This window comes from Aythya ferina (assembly GCF_964211825.1).
Source record: "Aythya ferina genome assembly, chromosome: 8".
NCBI lineage: Eukaryota > Metazoa > Chordata > Aves > Anseriformes > Anatidae > Aythya > Aythya ferina.
The window spans coordinates 23929459-23948022 of NC_140304.1; the positions used below are offsets into that span (position 1 = coordinate 23929459).

Genomic DNA, 18564 nt, shown 5'->3' on the forward strand with positions numbered 1-18564 from the left:
TCACCTACCATAACTTAAAATTTGTCATTCTGCAAAAGAACTGTTTAAGAAACCTGCCTATCCTCAAGACAGAGATACCTTCTTATTGCTGAAAGAGCAGCTTGGTACGTGAGCATCTAACTTTCATACCCTGTTGACTCGTACATATTAACAGCATCATAGCCCTGAATTGGCAATACAGTTAAGTGTTCTCTGAATGTAAAAGTGAGTTTGTGACTAAAAACAGTTTTTATTTTTTACTTAGAGTATTTTTTTTTAAATAGATCCAGACAAGAGTACTTACTATCTTTGGCCTGAGTCAGGGAAAGACATGATGAATATCAGAGACCATAATCAACTGATTTCCATGCTTCACTGAGACATCATAAAACTGACCATAAAAACTGGAGAAGGTAACTTCATACTAACAGCAGATTCCCTCAAGCTACTCTAAACCAGGAAGATTACTGAAAGGGATGAGAAGTGAACATGTAGTTCCCTTATAAAATACACTGAAGGTAATGTTTCTCAAATGGCTTGTGAAGGATCCTGAAACATAAATAAGAGTTTAAGAAATTTGATCCCAGAGATGGCTGCACCATCTTTTCCTTTTTTTTTTAAAGAAAAACCCAGGAGTGTTTAACTACAGAAATATGTTATTTGCAGCTTTAAAGTAGTCAGCATTTATAACCAGTGGGATTTCCAGTTAAAATAAAATAACCTAGTAGGTGGAAGTAGCAACAATACAACAGTGATTACAATAGGAAAGCACCCTATTCAAGAACATTCCACACTAAGTTACAAAAATGCATTTTATTACGAAAAACTGTTTAAAACAAGCTTAAACTTGAAAGACAATAGACACACCTAAGAAATCATTTTGAAATAAAACATATACAAAATTGAGTGATCTGAGAAACAAATACTCTCTCTAGCATGTTTTAATCCGGCAAGCTCCCAGCTCTGTGTTAGAACGTAACACAGATTGATTCTTAAAGTACCTGAAACACTCACTCTGGAGGCTTTTGCTCGTATATTAATTTGTTAATTGCACAAACGGGATATTGACTTAGACAGCATGAATGCCTCTTTGTCTCCATAGTGCAGGCTTCCTGTTTTGTAACATTCCAGTTGTGGTTTTGTGTTCTAGAGTAACACTGTCTATCAAAAGTTCAAGCAGCCTTATTTCAGTCATCTATAGCTGTGCAGACAATGCAATCGTGTTGTGCAAAAAGCAGCTTCAAGTACAATGTTAATTAGATGAATCTAGAAGTAACTCCAAAATCCTGCAAGAACTGTTCTACTAGGTGCATCCATGCTAAATGCAAACTCATTACGACAAGACACGCTGATGGCATCACTTCAATGCTAAATGCAACTAATTCTATCACAGAAAGCTCCAACCACTCAAAGTTTGGAAGAGGCAGGACACAAGATGTAGCAAGGATGAACATGTGCACCTTGCATGTATTCCAATGCCAAATCTTGGCATGAGTCACACAGGGTAAAACACAACTAAGGAAAAAAAAAATGGGCAAGAGGCTTTCCCTAGATTTTTAGTTTCGGAGTAGTCCTAACTGCAGGACAGCTAATCTAATGAACAGCACTTCCATTTAAAATCAATGTTTACACAAAAAAAGGAGCTCTACTCTCATTGCTGACACTGAAGGAAAAAAAAAAACTGTGCTAAAGTAGAATGATATTATTAGAACTGCGAGGAAAAGCTACAGAACAGGAAATCCTCAGCCACTTACCATCAGTTAGTGGGGTGGCAGGGAAGTAAACATCTAACCCACGTTTAATGCCCATGCCTAGTAGCAGAAGAGAGGCTCAAATGCATCTAGGTCACAAGCAGTCTTCCAAGTCTTCCCCACCTCTCATCTTTTCCTCGTTTTCTCCCAGAAAAGGACAACTAATGCTAACCAAGTAGCCAATCTGCTACTACCATCAGGTAACTCCTAGCCAACCATAGCAGCCTTCTTCTGGATTGTACGACCAGCTAAAGATGCTAACCTTAGTGCATCTTAGGGAATGAATATGATTAATGTCTCTAGCATGCTGGAATGATTTCTTCAGATTTTTTACAGGGCAAATTTGCCATTTAAGTGAACTTCATCCAATCATCAGAGACATTCCTACCTTTAACAGAGTACTTCCTGAAACAGATTTTGGATAAGCCAATTTACTTTGATGGGCAAGACTTTTAATATTTTCTTTTGGCTAGGAAAAGCCCTCTCATCTAATTCTCCACTGTCTTCACTGAAGCTTCTGCTGCCAGAAGGTTTCTGGCCCATGAAACTGGAAGTCTGAGGAGACACATGTTCACGCATTCCTTGGATGAATTTTCTTCCTTGTGCTTTACAGCACAGCTACGCCTCCTTCGCAGCGGCTGGTGATCATGTTGGCAATTTCAGTCCAACTGTCCATATGCGGGTTATAAACTTCAACAGAGTCAGAGGTTACTGGAGCAGCGAAATCGTGACTGGGAGCTCGGCCTCCTGAGGCATAAAGAAATCCATTCACGGCCACAACACAGACACCAGCTCTTGGTATCTTCATTGGTGCAACTTCAACCCACTTTTCCTAATGAGAATGTGAAAGAGTCAACAAATAGTTTTAGAGTAAGCCCCGATTCTGCTAAAAGTAGCTTTTAAAGTTTAAACGATTGAAACATATGCAAAGAACACTACGCAAACACATCACAGGCTCAAATACAGTATGTGTACAGCACGAAGAGGATCATCAATACTGTAATGACAACATTTTCACAAGCAGCCTACATCATGCTAGTTGCTAAAGAACAGATCGCTTACTGCCTACATGCAACACCCCTTCTTTTCTTCTGTCACTGCATAATGCAGTCTGTCTCCAAAAAAAAAAAAAAAAAAAGCCCCACTAGAATAATGTTCTGCTTTTAACCCTGGCTACTGTTCCAAAGAACATCGTGTAAACATGAACAATAACAGCCAGGATTTATTTTGTGTTCAAAGTGATTTTTCACACGGTGAAACACCATTATAATTTTGATGCAGAAGACACAGTTTTGCAGCAAAGGGCAGCTCTTACTTTTTTAGAGTGTTTTTTTTTTTCTCTCTAGTCAAAGGACTAACTATTCTACTAGGGGGAAATCTATCTCCCTACCTTAACCGTACCAAGTATTTACCAAGCTACCAAATATCTATACACTGTGAGCTTTCAGTTTCTGAAAAGCATGCATACAACCTTCAAAAACACTCCACTCTGAGACAGATTAGCAAAATTCTGCAGACTGGTTAGGTCAGACAAACCCTGAGGTCACTGAAGCTTTGTTTCACTCGTACTACCAGCCAGCAGTGAAAAGGAAAACTCAAAATTTAATTTTTTATCTTTTTAAAGAAAGGAAGCAGCCTCTCTCTATAGCATCTTACACAGTGTTGATTCAATGTGCATTTCTGAAAGGAAGGGACTCTACCATACCTCTTCGAAGGAGTATCTTTCTACAGTAGCAAGAGCATCTTGAGATTCATTCCAGCCTCCCACAGCGTAGATAGAATCGTTGAGAGCAACTACACCAAGATAGGCTCTTCGGGTGCCCATGGGAGGAAGCTCAGACCAACGTTTCGATATTGGGTCATAGACTTCAACAGAACGTAGCTCTACTCCTTCATTGCTGATACCACCAACAACATAAATCAAACCTACAGAAACAAAGTTTTTCCTCTATTAGATTTCAAAATAAAACAGTTTGAAAGACAGAAAATTCTTTTCACAACACCCATTTCAGTCTGGCATTACAAATCCCAAATAAAACCCTCCACCTGTCCAGAAGGCGCATACATAAAGTCCTCAAACAAGTAGATATGAGGATCAAGCACTAGAAGCTCTGATGAAAGCAGTCATTAATCAAGTGCAGGGTGGAGAATTCAGAAGGCTGCAATTGCTGACTAGGCTTGGATCAAACGCTTAATAAGCACATTTACAGATCAAGTATTTAGACATGGTTGTCCTAGGATAACCTGTGGCAATTCTTCAGATTGTCACAAACACAAATATGGGAGGTAAATAAAAGCAACACCAAGAAGAAAATCAACTGTTAATAGACTACCTGGATAACCATACTGACAGTCACATGGAAACTACTTTCACGAGGTAAATAGCAGAAAACAGAAAGAACTTTATGGTCTTTAATTTCAGTAGAAATAGGTACTAGAAGGACAGGTAAGTGAGGCACAAGCTTGTGCAACTGACAGCTCAGGACAAGACAAGGGTAAGAAATTCCTGACTGAAACACAAAGCTTTAACATCTAACATCTCTCAGGACTGTTTCTGGACACAAGGTAACAGTACTCACCTTGCATTTCACAGCACCCAAAGTAGTAACGGGGCACAGCCATGCTTCCCACCACATCCCAACTATTTTCTTCAGGATCAAATCTTTCAATTGTGTTGCCAATCTCTGCTCCAACCCAACCTCCTGCAAATGACAATAAACACTGGGAAAAATTTAACGGCATGAAGCTATGTTAGCTGCATTTTTAGACATAGTATGTCCTGCACCAGTAATTCAGAAACCAGCATGCATTTTACTAGGGAAACAAGTTGTAACTGAACAGTAACTCTTCCACAAATATTTGGTGTGCTAACGCTCATTTAAACAGCTCTTTTTCAAAACTTGAAATCTGCACATTTGCAACACCAAGATGTAATATTTAAGATAAATCGATGGACAAGTTCCATGAACTAACATTTAAAATCAACTTCACCTAGAAGAAAAACTTTACCTAAAGCATAGATAGCACCATAGCATGTGCACACTCCCAGTCCACAACGAGGATGGTTCATGGAAGCCACAGTGGTCCACTGCTTAGTGACAGGATCATAACATTCAGTACAGTCAAAAATCATGGAGTCCTTCTCACCTGCATATGAAGAGCAAGCACAGAGACGGGAATCACAATGTTTAGCACTGCAGACACAGAAGCATTCAACTCCTTCTTAGACAATGTTAAAATATGATTTTTCTTTCAGCTAGCCAAGTAGCAAAGACTTTAATTTTACTCAGAATTGAACTGTCATGAGAAACAGCCTTCATCAATAGTTTTCTGAAACACTACTGAAAACAAAGGAGTGAACAACCACAGTACTATACACATTCTATAGCACAAATGGCAGGGTTTTCAAGACCAAAGAACGTGTTCTGTGGTGCAGAACATGCATTCTTTAACGATTGCCAGGCAGAGCTACCCGTCACATCCTTGTGCAAACATACATAACAACATATATAACAAGCCTTTCCAGGTAGGCAGACAAGTGGACTGTCTTGTACTATTGCTTCCCATGCTGTAGGCTTCTACTAGATTACAAGTGAGGAAAGAGACGCTATTACTGGTAGTACACAAAGCCTACAGAATACTCAATGCCTCTTTGTCCATCTGAAGATGTCCACATGCTTACCAGTGACTTGCTATACCATGAGGGAAAAGACGTTCACTAAATGGCCAACAGGAATCCTAACTAGCACACAGAGCAGCGATGGTGGAGAACCAAGGAACCCTAATTCAGTTGTTATCAAAAGTAGAAGTTATATTACATACTGCCAGCTTCCTCAATACCACTTACAGGAAAAATAGTTTTGAAAAACTCCATCTGCAATTTCTCCAGTATCCACATGACAAACAAGGTCCTATGACTCTGAAGACCCTCAATTCAGTCAGGAAAACATCTAGAAGTGGATTTTAGACTGCATAATGTTGGGCCCATGCAATACTGCGAGTTTTTCTTTAAAGCCCGTTCCCAAGAATAAATTCATCTGGAACCAAAGCACACAACACTAATCCCTACTAAGTTAGTAAATCAGTAAGGGACACTGCTTACCAATTTTCCTGGATACTTTTTGAGTAAGTGAACCTCTGCATTTAACATTTCTTGCCTAAACATCATCAGAATGATAACAAAAATCCCATTCTGATACTGTAGCTAAGGAATGGGAATCTACTGTATGCCACCACAGGGCATGCACTACTAAAATAAGCACAATCAATTTAGCTTTCTGAAATCACTGCACAGAGGACAGCGCCTCTGATGCATACCAATTCTTCAGCAAGTTTCTCTTGGCAGTCACTTCTTTCCAGAAGTAGACAAATGCTTTGCATAGTAGGCCAGGGCCTACTATTAGCATAATGAAAAGTCCCAAGCCGTGTGTTTGTTTCAGCTGTTACCTCCAATGGCATAGACCATTCCTCCGACAACAGCCACACCCAGCCCACTCCGGGCCTGATGGAGAGAGGACACCGTGGTCCAGTAGTGGCTGAAAGTGTCAAATCGCTCCACACAGCTGAGGGCTCTGCTGTCACTCCAGCGTCCTCCTTGCAGTCGGGTGTAACCTCCTAAAAAGCAAATAGAAAGGTCATGGCTGAGTAAGAGCTTCCTGCTCAATCCCATGCTCCTATAGCTAAACCATAAACAAAACAAAACAACCACAAACAAAAAGCACAGCAGCAGCAGCCATTGGCTACTTTTAGCAGGAATCAGACTTTTCCACGTTGCGTGACTCCTCCAACACACAATGGTCACCTTGTAGGTCATGTAACTTGGGCTACTACAGTTCACTGCATTGCTACTGACATGACTGTTCATGTTCTCAGTGAAATGCAGAGAGCAGCCAACAGCCTTTGATATCTTAAGTTGGTGTTACTTCCCACAGGGTGACACAAGAGTACACCCTCCCAAAACTATAGCATTGGTGAAAACTTCTAAATTACATGTATCCCATCAAATGAACCAGGAAGTTCTAGACTGAGAAAACTTCAACATTCAGAAGAACAAGAAGTGCAATGAAATTGCATTTGCCAGAATGTGCTTCCAACGATGGACAAACCCTCTGCTGATTTACAGCTTTCCACCCATGGCAAGTAACTTCTAAAGGCAGATATAGGCTTTGAATAACATGTCATAATAACACGAAATGTGAATGATCCCGCTCTAATTCTAAACAGAAAGCAGGTAAGCCCTGCCCATGACAGGGGAGTTGGAATTAGATGATCTTTAAGGTGTCTTCCAACCCAAACCATTCTATGAATCTATAACATTGCTATTTTTTGTATCTTCTCATTACATAAAAATAGTCCAGTATCTCTTTCAGTACTGTCATGTGAGATACTACTTTATCATTTGTTTTACAAGGTTCAAACAGCCACATTCTAACCTACTGCATAAAGGTACTTCCTGGCTTTCCTCCGGGGACGACCTTTAGAAGCTTGCAGAAAACTGCTGACCTTGTTTTCTTTGGGAGATTTACAGACTTCACAATATTCTTTCAACAGAGTTTGTAGAGCCACCCGAAGGCTGAAATCTGGAATACCTTGAGGAAAAAAAGGAGATTAAAAAAGGCATGGTGAAAAGTTACAGACAGCAAGCGGTAGAAAAGTTACCACATTCTCCTCAAAACAACATCCTAATTAAGATTGCATAGTTTTGTAAGACTTTTTCAAAAGCATGTTTTTAAACGAGCTGTGCTCATTTATTAAAAGACACGACTCATCTGGTATAAAGTCGATCTTTTCACTTCTCATGATATTAATCTAACAAAACCCATCACAATACAGCAGCTCTGTATTCAAGCGAGGCATGTGTTGATCAAACATCTGATATCCCTTCTTGCTTTTCCTCACTTACCTTCTATGTACTTCAAAAGCCTTTGCGCTGGCAGCAGAGGGAACCGAACAGGCTCCAGTACTTCCACCACATACTTCCTTCTTTTCCCCAGATCCTTCAGAATCCACTGCATGGCAGCTACGAACACCTGGTACTCGTCCTCGATGCTCAGGTCCTCGCTGCGCAGGATCTTCACCAGCTGCTCCTTGGTGAGCGCCAGGAACTCCTCGCCGCCCTGCACCTCCAAGAAGTGCGCGTGGATGTAGCTCTCGGTGAACTCCAGCAGGTCGTGGCAGGCGATCTGCTCGGCGAACTGGAAGAGGCCGATGCAGTTGAGCGGGTCCACCTGCCCCTTGAGGAACTCGCAGCACAGCTCCACCACCTCGCTCAGCTGCAGCATGTCGGCGGCCACGATCAGCTCCTGCACGTTGTGCTCCCCGATGCTCACCACCCCTGCGGGCAGGCACAGGGCGCCGGGGCCCCGCTGTGGGACTTGTAGGGGGGCGACGACCCCCGGCGGGAGGCCACCCCGTCCCCTCCCCGTCCCCGTCCCCGTCATTACCCGTGTAGATGAAGTCCAGCAGCGTCCCGAAGATGTCCGCCTCGACGCCCGCGATGCGCACCACGTCGCGGCCGCTCTCCTTCATGCCGCCCGCCAGCAGCGCCGCGAAGTAAGGGCTGCTGGCAGCCAGCACCAGGCGGTGCACGGCGAACGCCTCCGGACCCACCTCCAGCCGCACATCGCAGAAGCTCTGCCCGGCTCGGAGCCGGTTGATCTGTGCCAGCAGCAGGCGGGCGTGCCGGTCGCAGAAGGAGCCGCTGCTGCTGCTGCTCCCGCTGCTCCTCACCGCCCCGGCCGCCGCCATGGCGCTCGCTGAGGCGGCGCCGCCGCCCGCAGCCCTGAGGGGCGGCCCCGGTGCATGCGCAAAATGGCGGCGGCGCCCCCCGCTCCCGCAGGGGATGAGGTGCTCGGCGTCCCGCTCCCCCGGTGGGTTCCTGTCACTTGGCTCTCCGGAGCCTGGTTGCCCCGTGGGCTCGTTGCCCGCTCTGTGAGAAGATTTCTTGTGTGGGGTTTCATCTGCTTTGCTCACCGCTTGTAGTGCTGAAGGGCAGCAGATTTGTGCTATATTTACCTCAGGCTCGCCTTTCCCAGACAGTTTAAGGTGTGCTTGTGAGGGAAAAACATGGCAATGCTGGGGGGAGACCACAGCTGGCACCTGCCCAGGGAATTGCTCTTCCTTAGCTCACTGACTGAAGGCACAGGCAGCCCGCACACTGCTTTCTGTGTGCCATCCTGCTGTGCTTGGGCCTTCCTCTTCATGCTTCATGGATGCTTCATCACTGCACCGTGTAGTAAGTACCATGATGGTCCCTGGGGTCAGAGCTGATCCTGAGGCACGGCACGCTTCCATCTTTGTGTAATTTACTGAGTCACTGTGTGCCTGGGCACTGACTGAGGGAAGAGCAGCACAAACTGAGTTATACGCGCAGTCAGTGGGTCCGGCAAAGCCAGCACTGATTCAGAGACAAAAGCATCCCTCCTGAGTTTTCCACAGCCATTCGAGCAACGTGACATGCAGCCAAAGCAAAAAGCAATCAGAGAGCCTCTTGGAACACTTCCATATCTATTTATTGTGAGAATGGGAAAGAAAAACATGTCTGCTTACAGTTACAATGGTCATGGCCCCTCAGGCTTTTCTCATGATTCTGCATTTCATTGTAATAACTTTTAAATGTGCTTCTAGAAGGAATCTGAACTGTGATACTCCCTGGGGCCTGTTGGTTTCTCCATTCATCAGCATTTCATTCTTGACATTAGAATGGTAAAATTACCTTTCAAGCTGGCCTTAAAAAAATACTCACAGAAAATATAGACCTAGATAGAAAAACAAGTTTTTTGCAAGCACACACAGATGGATGTGTGCTGGTATGAGGCAACATAAATTTGGAGCTTGGCTAATAAATACTTTGAGATTTTTCTTTCATTGATGAATCGGTAAAAGAAACCAGACCCCTCTTTGCGCTGACATTTTATTCATCGGAAGTGGCCTGTGAGTAAAAGGCTTACAATTCTCCTAAATGCCAGTGGCTCAGTTGCAGGCTGATGTCAGCTGTTAGACACTTATCCAGCACTAGGATTTCACACCATAGCGCCAAATTTGCAGACAGAAGAGATTTGCTAAGACTGCTGATTTTGCCCCGAAGGCCTGTCCTATACGATCTTAATGTGGCTGGATGGTTCTACATCCTGAAGAGGGCACTGCTTCAGCGTGTTTTTTTTTATAACCGCACAGAAGCCATACAAGATGGAGCTAATGCTCCTGTATACTGTTATGTATCTCCTAAAACAAGCTGTAGATTTTCAGGAATAAATCTGAAAGTACTTTTGACAGTGTGAAATTATACTGTGTAACGAGGAGCCTTTTGATTAACACACACCAAAGAATGACAACTTATTAGAGTGAAGGAGTTAAAATGTCTTTTATTTTAATTTAATAGACCCCTAACATGATATTTGTCAATAAACCAGCTGAGTTCTGACTGACATATGGGACAGGTGACACAAAAGGCATGCTCCCTGCTCCTCTGTGTGCACCACTGCCCATGCTTGCACAGAAATGCTGCCATCACGGTACCAAGACCCCTCAGTGGGATAATCTGACAGACAAGCTGCTCAGGCTTCCTCTTGAAAAAACCCTGTGCTGTGCCAGAGCACCAGGAAGGATTGCAGTCCTTCTCACGTTATCCCGCAGAGTCCTGTGGCTGCTCAGATTTCCCTGGCTGAAGGCTTCTCTGGAAAACCTTTCCAGATGCCTGGGCAGTGTTCTGCTGAGTAAGGTGCCTGTGCTCCCTCTCTCAAATCCTGCAGATGGTGCTGTCTCTACAGGATGGTACTTTCTGAACGTGCAGCAAAAATGGGTGGCTAAAAGGTATTACTTGTGTGGGTGTTGCAGTTCTCTGTCACAGGAAAGTCTTTGTTAGGTAAGATAATTATTATTTTTTTCTGAACTCCGTAAAGATGGAAAGCTTTTTAAAAAAAAACTACAAGAAAAATAATTGATTTGAAATGTTGCCTTTCTGCCTCCAGCAAAAAGCCTCTCCATTGTACCTGTAGCTTTGGGGATCATTTTGACATAGCATTCAAGCAGTATCCCCGAAGTGATCCTTATGAGGGTTGTCTGCTAAAGTTCTCTGTTGCAGAGGAGACGGGAAACTCATACCTTGGCTATTTGCAGGTATGAAAAACCCTGTGGGATGTTTTGTGATAGGGAATCCCTTTCCATGCAAGTCGATCAGAATTTACCAGGTCAAATTCCTCCCCCATTTCCAATGGGAATGAACTCTTCACTTCCTGTGCCAAACTGCAGAGTATATCTGGACTTTGTTCTCTGCACCAATGCCATCTGTTGTAATCTTTCAGTGGTATGGCCAGTTGCAATCTGCCTTTTCAGTTACTGTTTTTCAGCTGTTCTTTTGTTACCCTCAGTAGCTACTTGTATTTTAATGTACTTGCCCATATTTTAATGCACTTGACCTATCTGATGAGAGGTGTTGGGCAGCCTCACTACAAAGGAAAGAAGCTTACTTTATGCTTTGGTGTCCAGGTCACAAAACCCTCGGAAGGTACATCAATTTTTGTTTCACTTCCTTACATTTCATGAGAACTTGAACTCAAACTTCTCCCAGGGAAGCCAATGTTGCAGAAGTACAGAACCACCAAGAGTTTATGAGGAGTAGAGATACCTGTAGTGCACTAAGCTACACTTCTTACACTTCCAAAATATCTTCTCTCTGTTAAGGCCTAAACTTGCCCACATGTCACATTTACCCTGGATGCCATTGCATGCACAGGGCAATGATGCAGATCAGCAGTCTCTGCCAATTTATTTTCTTTTTTTTTTTTTTTTTTTTTTTTTTAGAGGAGTTACCTGCTGCATGAGTCTGCTGCCTCTGGCAGGCTAAGATGGGAGAGGCTCCTGGAGTTCACTTTCATGCTACATGGACAAGCAAAGAGGCTCCCTGGCTACTCTCAAGGTATTTCTCAAAAGACAGAGTGGTGGATAACCCCTTATCACCCCCATAGGACCGGTTATCATGTTGTCTACTCGCAGTGGAAAGCCTCTAATAAGCCACAGGCACTAGATTCTAATTAGATACCTGCACAAACTTGTTGTCTGCTTAGGTGTACGTAGGCTTTAGTGGCTGAAGAAACTTCCCTTCAGGGTCTGGATGTTTCCTGTCTTAGTGGGAAAAGGCGTTGTGCTTTGCAGTGAAATAATGCATTGTCCAGACTTAAGCCAGATATGAGAAGACTCTCTTGGCAGGTTTGGGCCACACCCAAGAGCTATTACCTTTCTTCCCCTGAGAATGAATGAATCCTGACAATTATTTGTGTGTGTGTAGGGTAGAGATCTGAACTAGAGCTGATCAAAGATGGAGAGCACAAGGGGCCTTCAAAGCTAGCCTTTCTGCACAGGTAGCCCCAGGATATACGGTTTACGTGAAAACAAAGCTTTCACACGACCAGCAAGGTGATGATATCTCTGCCCATTTATCAGCTGAACAGTTAGTTACCAGAAATTGTGCAGCTCATTGAAGTGTCTTCCCTTTCCTGTCCTGTTCGTCTTTAGAAGCTTTTGTGAATGCTTTTGTCTCTTTTGGAATTAGTAATTAAGTTCTTTTCTTACTCTCACTGCAACATGGCTTCAGGTAAAGGTGACACTGAAGTAACTGCCTGATATCACAGTTGTCAGTCCAGACAGATTTAGCATTCTCAAAGTGCTTATTGAGAAACTCTCACAAGCATCCACTTTGCACCACAGGTACAGAGTAGCAGGCTGTCCAGTTGGATGGGGCGATGCCCTTTGATGCCCAGCCATGCCCAGTGGAGCCGCCTGGCAAACAGCAGAATTGGGGAGCACACCTGAGCTGCAAGAGCCTCTAGAGAGAATGTGGGAGTCCTGGTGAGTAACACACAGCAGATAATGGCTTGTGGTTTCAGGAGCACTGGCAGTATTTCAGCGCTGTGCTGCAGGGTTCACCTTCACAAGTAGTGTTGGATAGAAAGGTGATTGGTGTGTGACCCAAAATAACCCAAAAAAGAAAAACCTTTTCTGTCTTAAAGTATGCCCTAGCAATGAAAGGATGGTGTCATCTGACCTACTTGTGTGGAGAGGTTTGTGTTCTGGGTACACTTACCTAGCAGGAAGCTTGGAGGAATTCCAGTGAAATGGGAATGTTGTGCAACATGCGTGGCTCTAGTTCCCCGCTGAACTAGAAGAAGATATTCGAAGATTCTTGTTTAAGCCATTGGTCTGGAGCAATTCCAGGCAACTTGATTTAAAGTAAACATCCTGGATGCAGTGTGTCAGATACTAGCACAATATTGTTTTAGTCTTTCTCATTTCTCCTGTGGGAATAATCATTTCATGAAGAAGGAAAGTGATCTAATGAGAGAATTAAGTCAAGAGCTTGAACATTGAATTAATCACAGCTGTCTGAGAGGGGAACCAAGGCAAACTCCACAGAGAGCTCGCTGCATTTCTAAGGAAGGAGGCCAAAAGAATACTAAGACTTGGAGAGCAGTTGGTGATCAAAACAGAGGCAGAAGAGATATGTTTTTAGTAGCTAAAGGGAAGCAAAACTGTGCAGCAGGGAAAGTTTCCTCCTCTCATTTCTCTGAGATGTTAAATCTTAGTAGGAAAGGATCTCTGCAACCTTTTCTTGGAGGTGTTGGAAGGTGCTTGATGTTGGGGTCTGATCCTCACTGTGTTCTTACACTTACCTGAAGTAGATGATTGATTTCATAGCTTGGCTTTTTTTTTTTTTTTTTTTTAACTATCTGTCTAGAGTTGTCCTGCAGCTTCACACTGACCTGCTCACTAAGGTGACTTTATTGAAGGTGCAAGTCTTTTTTTAACAAAAGGAAAAATGAGTTGTGCTAGAGAATTGTCAGTCTGCAGGAACATAGGACTTTTAGTCTTGCCATTAGTAAAGTTTGGCCTTGTTTCAAATTGTAATCCAAATCCTAATGCTTTTTGGACTCCTTGCTTAACTCTTCTTGTCTAAATCACCGTGTTCCCTAGGATAATAAAGTAAAGCAAACACACAACAGACCTCTGAGCTGTCCAGAGCATGTGACAAATTTTAAATAGAATCCCAGTTATGCAAAACTTTTGAACAGAAAAAAAAGGAAGGAAAATAACCATAAAATGTGCACAAATTCCACTAGTTTTATTCCCTTTATTTTACATAGTCATTCTCCTAGGAAGTATTGTACTTGTATTGACAGAGCTTGGGAGCTGATTTCATTGAGAAGATGGATAGAGTTAAACTCTGCCTGATAGCCATCATGTTCCACGGCCTGTGCGTGTAGTGGGGTCATTCCAGAAGCAGTGCCTCCGTGGAATGTGAGATATGTCACGAACTCTGTAACTGTTAGTAGGATGGCTGCAGGTCCTGAATCTGCTTGCTCAGTGGGTCAGGACATCCAGAGCTCTGCATATACTGAAGCCTTAAAAGATAAAAACTTCCACAGTGCAACATTTCAGCTGTAAATGGCAAAGGTGGCTAATACTCATCCCAGTTCCTTGGCCGTTCTGCTGTTCCCTTGCCATTTATTTCCCTGATTGTATTTTTCCTTGACTTGCCTTTCTTCAGTGCAAGCACTCTTCATTTTCCTTTACTGAATTTCACCCTGGGGGGCTTGGACTAGTTCTCTGGTCATTTCTACTCTAATCTTGTCCTGCAAAGTGCTTGTAAAATGTCTGCTTCATTGTCCACATGAACAAAAACATTGACTAGAATCAGAACAGATCCTTTGGAATTCCTAGCAAAGGAATGTAAAGACAACATACTCACAGTAATATTCTAATATATTTGTAGCCAGCTGAGTGCCTCTGTTATGCTGATTTTGTTTGCACTTTGTTTTTCTCTGTTTCCTTATCAGGATGTCACATTGAATGTTATAAAAATGCTATCAAAACATTTAAAAGGCTATATCTCTTCTACACCCATTTAGTTTTTAGCAGGCTGGTTGTATCTCAGTAAAGGAAATTAGCCTGTTTTGAGGTTATTTGTCTGAAATAAACTCATAATGATAATTTTTTATCATTTTGTTATCATTCAAGTTGCATGGAAATACGTTGTTTAATAGCTTGTTCTGCTGTGAGCTTTTTTGTGACATTGTATTTCATAAAATTCATTTTATAGTTTTTACATAAAAGCTTTTGTCCAAGGAATACCTTACAAAGCACATTTGCAGGGTGAAATAAGGCTCTGAAACAACTTGTTTGTGCTAGTCCTAGTTCTGCAATACTTGCAGTGATCAGATAAGTTTCTTACTGACTCTCTCAGTGACTCAGTTTGCTTCTCACTACTTATCTTCCTCCCAGGTATATTTTGAAGATTAATTAATATTTATAAAACGCTCTTAGTGAAACCTGCACATGAAAAATGCAACAGAAGTTGAAAATGTCATCGTTATCGATGCTTATTATTTTTTAAAAGGGAAGCTATATTGCAATCAATATCAATGGAGAATTATGAACTCTAAAATAGACCGGGGACTCTAGAGACAATACAGGAAATTGTGGCTGGCACAACTAAACTGAACGTGAAAACAATTGACGAAGAAAGCCTTCCACTGGCACAAGATACAGAGGGCAGGTTTTGTTAATAATGCCTAGTACTGAAATAAATGTAGGATTAAGTATTTGCATTGCAGAAGGATGATGTTCTTTCCAGTCACCTAGTAGTTAAAGAGGAGGTTCATCATCATCAGTAACATTAATAATTTTTAAGCAGCAGGCTCAGATAACCTATACTAAAGAGCTCTAATGGATTTGTCCAGAGAGATCTCATCTGTAATAACTCTTGGCATTTCAGTGAAATTTCAGAAGACTCATAGTATTGTGCTAATATTTAAGGAAAGAAAACTAAATAAATGGAACAAGCAGGGTGACCCAGTTAGCTGTATTATGGTTAACATGACACCAGGCAGCACTGTACAAAAGGTGGTGCATGGCCAGGTAGCAGGTAAGTCAATAATTGGCACTCGTTTTTATTGTTATCAACACTGTCATGGTGAAAGTTAATTTATTGATAAAGTTTGTAGGGCTTGTTCCAACAGGTTACTGTAGAAACGTATTTCACAACGTGTTTCACAAAGCATTTGATCTTCCATTGTGACATTTTGATAAAGATCTTAGTTGAGCGTAGTGTCACTAAAAACAGAGATGTTTCAGTTGTCTGGGCTAGTGTGGGTCCGGAAGCAGGGCATGTGCTTTTCTGCTGTGATGCATAGAAGGCACCAAATAAAGTCAGCATTAGCTGGGGTTGTCTGCAGTCATCAGTAACTTGGATCTTTCTTTTCACTGGTGTGAAAGCATGCACTTCACTGCATGCTTTTGTAGTTTGTTTTTTAGTGGTTTGTGTTATTTTTTTCCCTTTATGCTAATCTTTTTGTAAATCTGAAATTACCACTGATAACATTTCTGAGGGACACAGAGATTGTCTAAGACGTAAGTTACTGAAAGCACACAGCAGATGGAGCAAATGGTGGCGTAGGAAGGTTGGTCCGTTCACACAAAGGGCTTGTAGTACAGCCTGGTTCAAAGCAATACACCTGAGAGTTAGGATCACAGTTCAAACTTCTGGGATCAGGGAGCTGGAAGAGCATAATGCCAAAAAATCATAACACAGAGACACTGGAGGCATGCAAAGAATCAGAATGATGCTCTTGTAGACTTAGGCAGTGCAGTTTTGGAAGTGTGTGGAGAGGCAGGGATGTGGTCTTCTTTCTGTAGCTCACCCTTAGTGCTGCCATGGAGTATGGTTTTGATGCGTACAATTTAGGGTGTATATTCGTGACTGGAGCAGGTACAGAGAAGAAATGTAAGTATGGTCTGAAGGCAGAGGGAATGTCTTATAATGGTACGTAAACTGAATGGAATGAGCTGTTCAGAAGGGTTTAGCAAAAAAGCAGTGGCTGAAAGCTGAAACATGACAAATATTAAATTAGTGATAATCTTTAACACTGAGGAAAAAGTTGTCAGTGCAATCTCTCCATTGTTTGAAGTTTTAAATCAAGACTAGAGCTATTTCTGGAAGATAACTTGTATTTGAACCAAACATACCTGAATCAATCAGAGTACCCAAAGCATAGGGGACAGTTTCTGTGTTAGGGACAACTGCGTAGGTTGACTCTTTGGCTTAGCAAAGAGATGGTTTACAAGAAATACGGTTGCCCTGCAAAATCACCGGGGTCACAGAAGAGTTAAATGTCTTGCTCAGGGTACATCGTGAGTCAGTGGGAAAGTTTTGAATGGGAGCTGAATGGTCTTGGTCTTTTAGCTGCTGTAGGATCCTGTGCTGTTCAAGAGCACGCATGGCCAGTCTCATGGGTCATCCTGAAACTAAGCATGGAAGAACTTTGTTGAGAGTGGTTTCAAGGGTGACTTAGCTCGCTAGAGCAAAGAATAAAGGGGGATGGGAAAAATAGAGCAGAGATGCAGGCAGAGACAATTGTGCTAAATTTAACAATATAAAGGAAATCTTTGGCAGTGGTGGTACAGAAGCTGTTTTTATGCTAGTGAAAGGGGATGATTAATTATTGAATTAATTTTGCACAGCAAAACAGAAAGGAAAGTTTCTGCTCTGACTCAGGTGCCTCTGCAATCAAGAAGGGCAAGAAAGAACAAGGTGAAAGGGGAAAAATGGCTGGCAGAGCTTAACAGAAGGCTAAATTCTTGTTCTTACTTTTCAGACTGTAGAACTAACAAACTGAGTAGGCGTAAAATACAGATGTGACAAAGCATCATTCTAAAAACAATGCAATACTGGTAGGAATTATTCCATTGTTAAATATACCGAGAAGCTGATTAGGAGCAGAGCGTGACCTCATGGGTCTAGCATTACCATTGCAGCTGTGTGAAACCACTAAAGTAAACAAACAGCCCAGTGAAGAGTGTGATGGATTTTTAACATTCTCCTAGTTCAACAGGGTGTGCCAAGTCATTGTTTCAACTGTGGGCCAGATCCTTGAATGTTGTAAGGTGTCTCGCTCCACAGCCAGCACTGAGAGGATTCTGGTTTTCACGTGATGATAATCTGACCCCACAAATTAAATCCTTTTGTGATTGCCCTGGTAATACCCCAGTGAAAGGCTGTACAGTATGGCATGAACCTGTTTGCCCTCCAGTGATGTCAGAGGAGGCATGCAAGCATAAGTGAAAGCAGGATTTCATTCATCTTTACCTGATAAGTCCTCCTGGGACTGGTGCAGATCTCGGTTTTACTTTGATGGTAGCAGTATTGCTGGGAAGCAGAAATACTGATGGGAAAAACCTGAACCGGGTCCTCCCCGACGCTTCTGTTTGTCAGAACTCATTCTGTCTGTAGTTGTTCAATGGGATTAACTGCACTCAAAATTATGGCTCAAATTCATGTTGTAGGAGACTTTGGTACTGCTATTGTTTCAGGTAAAGGGCCCAGACCCACTTTATACTGGCCATGTATCATATATGGATCCAGGGATTTATCTAATACATCACAATCCCCCATTATGCAAGTTTTTTGTTTTCTTTCTTTTAAAATACAAAATAAATACATTTTCAGTTGCCAGTATCCAGGCTTACTGACCTGTTTCTGCCTTCAGCACTTCTTCTTTGTCTGAGCAGCGTTTGGCACACAGGAATTTGTGACATTGAGTGATTGTCCCTACACTAACGAAGGGCTTAGGTTAAAGATTCAGCGCATTACTAGCACGGCCTTCCAGAGGTCTGCAGTTTTTACTGTTCCACCTTAAGTCTTCAGGAGCTGCCTGTGCTTTCTCATCTTTGAAAATCAACCCCTTGATGTTACCTTCAGGCTTCCAGTTCAAGTCACAAGATTACACCTGCGCTAACTTGCCTGGGAGCTTTGTGATGCAGATGCAAAAAAATCAGAGAAGGA

At 42.5% G+C, this 18564-nt stretch overlaps 1 protein-coding gene across 1 annotated transcript; it reads right to left on the bottom strand.

Moving 5' to 3' along the window:
- Window positions 1-777: 777 nt before the first annotated feature.
- On the bottom strand, window positions 778-9048 carry IPP (intracisternal A particle-promoted polypeptide). Its single transcript, XM_084528021.1, has 8 exons — window positions 8174-9048; window positions 7633-8064; window positions 7163-7318; window positions 6177-6344; window positions 4740-4877; window positions 4310-4432; window positions 3436-3656; window positions 778-2562 (listed from the first exon to the last, which is right to left on the bottom strand). Exons 1-8 carry the CDS (start codon window positions 8475-8477, stop codon window positions 2338-2340), a joined length of 1767 nt encoding a protein of 588 aa, XP_084384147.1. The 5' UTR covers window positions 8478-9048; the 3' UTR covers window positions 778-2337.
- Window positions 9049-18564: the final 9516 nt, after the last annotated feature.

Bases quoted from the DNA above. Each gene is read 5' to 3' on its own strand.
- IPP (XM_084528021.1), bottom strand. From the start codon at position 8,477: ATGGCGGCGGCCGGGGCGGTGAGGAGCAGCGGGAGCAGCAGCAGCAGC. The intron at 8,065-8,173 runs GTAATGACGGGG...GCCTGCCCGCAG, and splicing joins GCTGGACTTCATCTACACGG to GGGTGGTGAGCATCGGGGAG. The intron at 4,878-6,176 runs GTAACAGCTGAA...CTTCATATGCAG, and splicing joins AATGGTCTATGCCATTGGAG to GTGAGAAGGACTCCATGATT.